Source organism: Abrus precatorius, unplaced genomic scaffold (assembly GCF_003935025.1).
Source record: "Abrus precatorius isolate BTA unplaced genomic scaffold, Abrus_2018 Scaffold6, whole genome shotgun sequence".
In the NCBI taxonomy this organism is placed as follows: domain Eukaryota; kingdom Viridiplantae; phylum Streptophyta; class Magnoliopsida; order Fabales; family Fabaceae; genus Abrus; species Abrus precatorius.
This window is the reverse complement of record NW_020874406.1, coordinates 3,634,726-3,636,825: the sequence shown is the minus strand read 5'-3', so window position 1 is coordinate 3,636,825 and position 2,100 is coordinate 3,634,726. Positions and strand designations below refer to the sequence as shown.

The 2,100-nt window shown below is 41.8% G+C and overlaps 1 protein-coding gene across 1 annotated transcript; it reads left to right on the top strand.

The window, feature by feature from the left end:
- The first annotated feature begins 374 nt into the window (after positions 1-374).
- Positions 375-1,694, top strand: LOC113870032. The gene is made up of 2 exons (XM_027506628.1): positions 375-464; positions 1,383-1,694. Exons 1-2 carry the CDS (start codon positions 375-377, stop codon positions 1,692-1,694), a joined length of 402 nt encoding a protein of 133 aa, XP_027362429.1.
- Positions 1,695-2,100: the final 406 nt, after the last annotated feature.

The following is a 2,100-nucleotide window of genomic DNA, read 5'->3' as shown; positions in this document are numbered from 1 at the left end:
TCAGATCCGGATGTATCCCCCAGATGAAGAAAAGATGGCATTCATCACGGACTTGGCAAATTTCTGTTATCATGTAATGCCATTCGGCCTAAAGAATGTAGGGGCAACATGTTAAAGACTGATGAATAAAATTTTTGAAAGACGAGTGGGAAAATGTAGGGAAGTGTATGTAGACGACATGGTGGTTAAATCTACTACCTTGGAACAACATTTGGCTCATTTAAAGGTGGTATTCGAGGAAGCCAGGAAACATGGGATGTAGTTTAAGCCCGAAAAGTGTACGTTCGGGGGTCGTCGGTGGCAAGTTTCTGGGGTTTATGTTATCCGAAAGGAGAATCCAGGCGAACCCTGACAAGTGCTAAGTCGTAATCGAAATGACCAGTCCCCAGAATGTTAAGGAGGTCCAAAGACTTGCCGGTCGTATTACTGCCCTTGCCAAAATTTTTGCCCATAATGGCAGACAGGTCTCAGCCTTTTATTGACCTACTTAAAAAATTCCAAAAGTTTACTTGGACTGACGAATGTGAAGCGGCCTTCATCAAATATAAAAATATGTTAGCGACACTGCCTGTGTTGACAAAATCGAAGCCAGAAAAGGATATGATTATTTACTTGGCCATGTCAGATAACGCCATCAGTTAGATCTTACTACAAGAAACACCCAAATCGGCCCATGTATACTTCATAAGTCGAACACTCCAAGGCCCTGAAACACGCTATCAGTTAATGGAAAAAGTAGTGCTGGCCCTAGTCCACACAACTCGTCGATTAAGACATTACTTCCAAAGGTGGTGGTACGTACAGATTGCCCAATGGCCAAAGTTTTGAGAAAAGCAGAGTTGGCTGGTCGGTTGGTAACATGGACAATTGAGTTATCCCAATTTGATATCCATTTCAAAAACCAACGCCCTCTTAAAGCTCAAATTCTTGCATATTTTGTCAATAAGTTCCCAGAAACACACTAGCTCTGACATGTGGAACCTGCATGTTGATGGATCATCAAACTGACTGGATAGTGGCGTAGGAATTATACTTGAAAGGCCGAACACTGTAACTATTGAACATTCTATTCGATTTGGATTCAAAGTTTCCAACAATCAAGCTGAGTATGAAGCACTACTAGCGGGTCTCAGATTGGCAAAAGAAATTAGAGTAAAACGCATCACTTGTTGGAGCGATTCAAAGATAGTGGCCGAACAGGTCAATGGAACATATCAGGTGAAGGATGCCATTATGCTCTAATATTATCAAGAATTCAAAAATATAAAGAATGAATTTGACGAAGTACATGTTCGACACACACCAAGGACCATGAACGAACAAGCCGATAGGCTTGCCAGGCTTAATAGTCAAATGGGCAATTGCAAAGCGTGATTCATCAGGAAATCCCTCAACCTAGTATCGCCAAACAAGAGTGCATGGACATAGAAAATATGCCTAAAAATTGGATGACTCCGATTATTCAATACCTCACCAGCAGCAGCTTACCAAAGGATCCAGCTTCGGCTAAGAAAATACGTATGCATACAGCTAAGTACCTCCTTCTCGGCAACGAATTATACAGAAGAGGAATTTCAACGCCTATGCTTAAATGTCTCAATGAAGATCAAGCCAGCTATGTCATGAGGGAAATTCATGACGGTATCTGTGGTACCCATGTGGGTGGACACACCATGGCCGCTAAGATACTTTGAGCCAGATACTTTTGGTCGACACTTGCCCAAGATTGCCAAACATTTGTGAAGAAATGCATTCCCTGTCAACAACACGGTCCTTATTTACATCAACAAACCGACACCCTTCACCCCATTAGTTCTCCTTGGCCCTTTGCTATTTGGGAAATGGACCTTCACGGTCTTTTTCTCTTAGCAAAAGAGCAATGTAAATTCCTAATTGTCACCGTGGTTGAATTACCTAATTCCCTCCCGAGTACCCCTACTCGGTCAAGACTGAATCACTTATTAAAATTCCCTCCAAAGTATTTCTACTTGGCCAAGGTTGAATTAACTAATTTCGTCCTGAGTACCCTTACTCGGTCAAGGATGAATCACTTATTAAAATATCCCTCCCAAGTATTTCTACTTGGCCAAGGTTGAATTA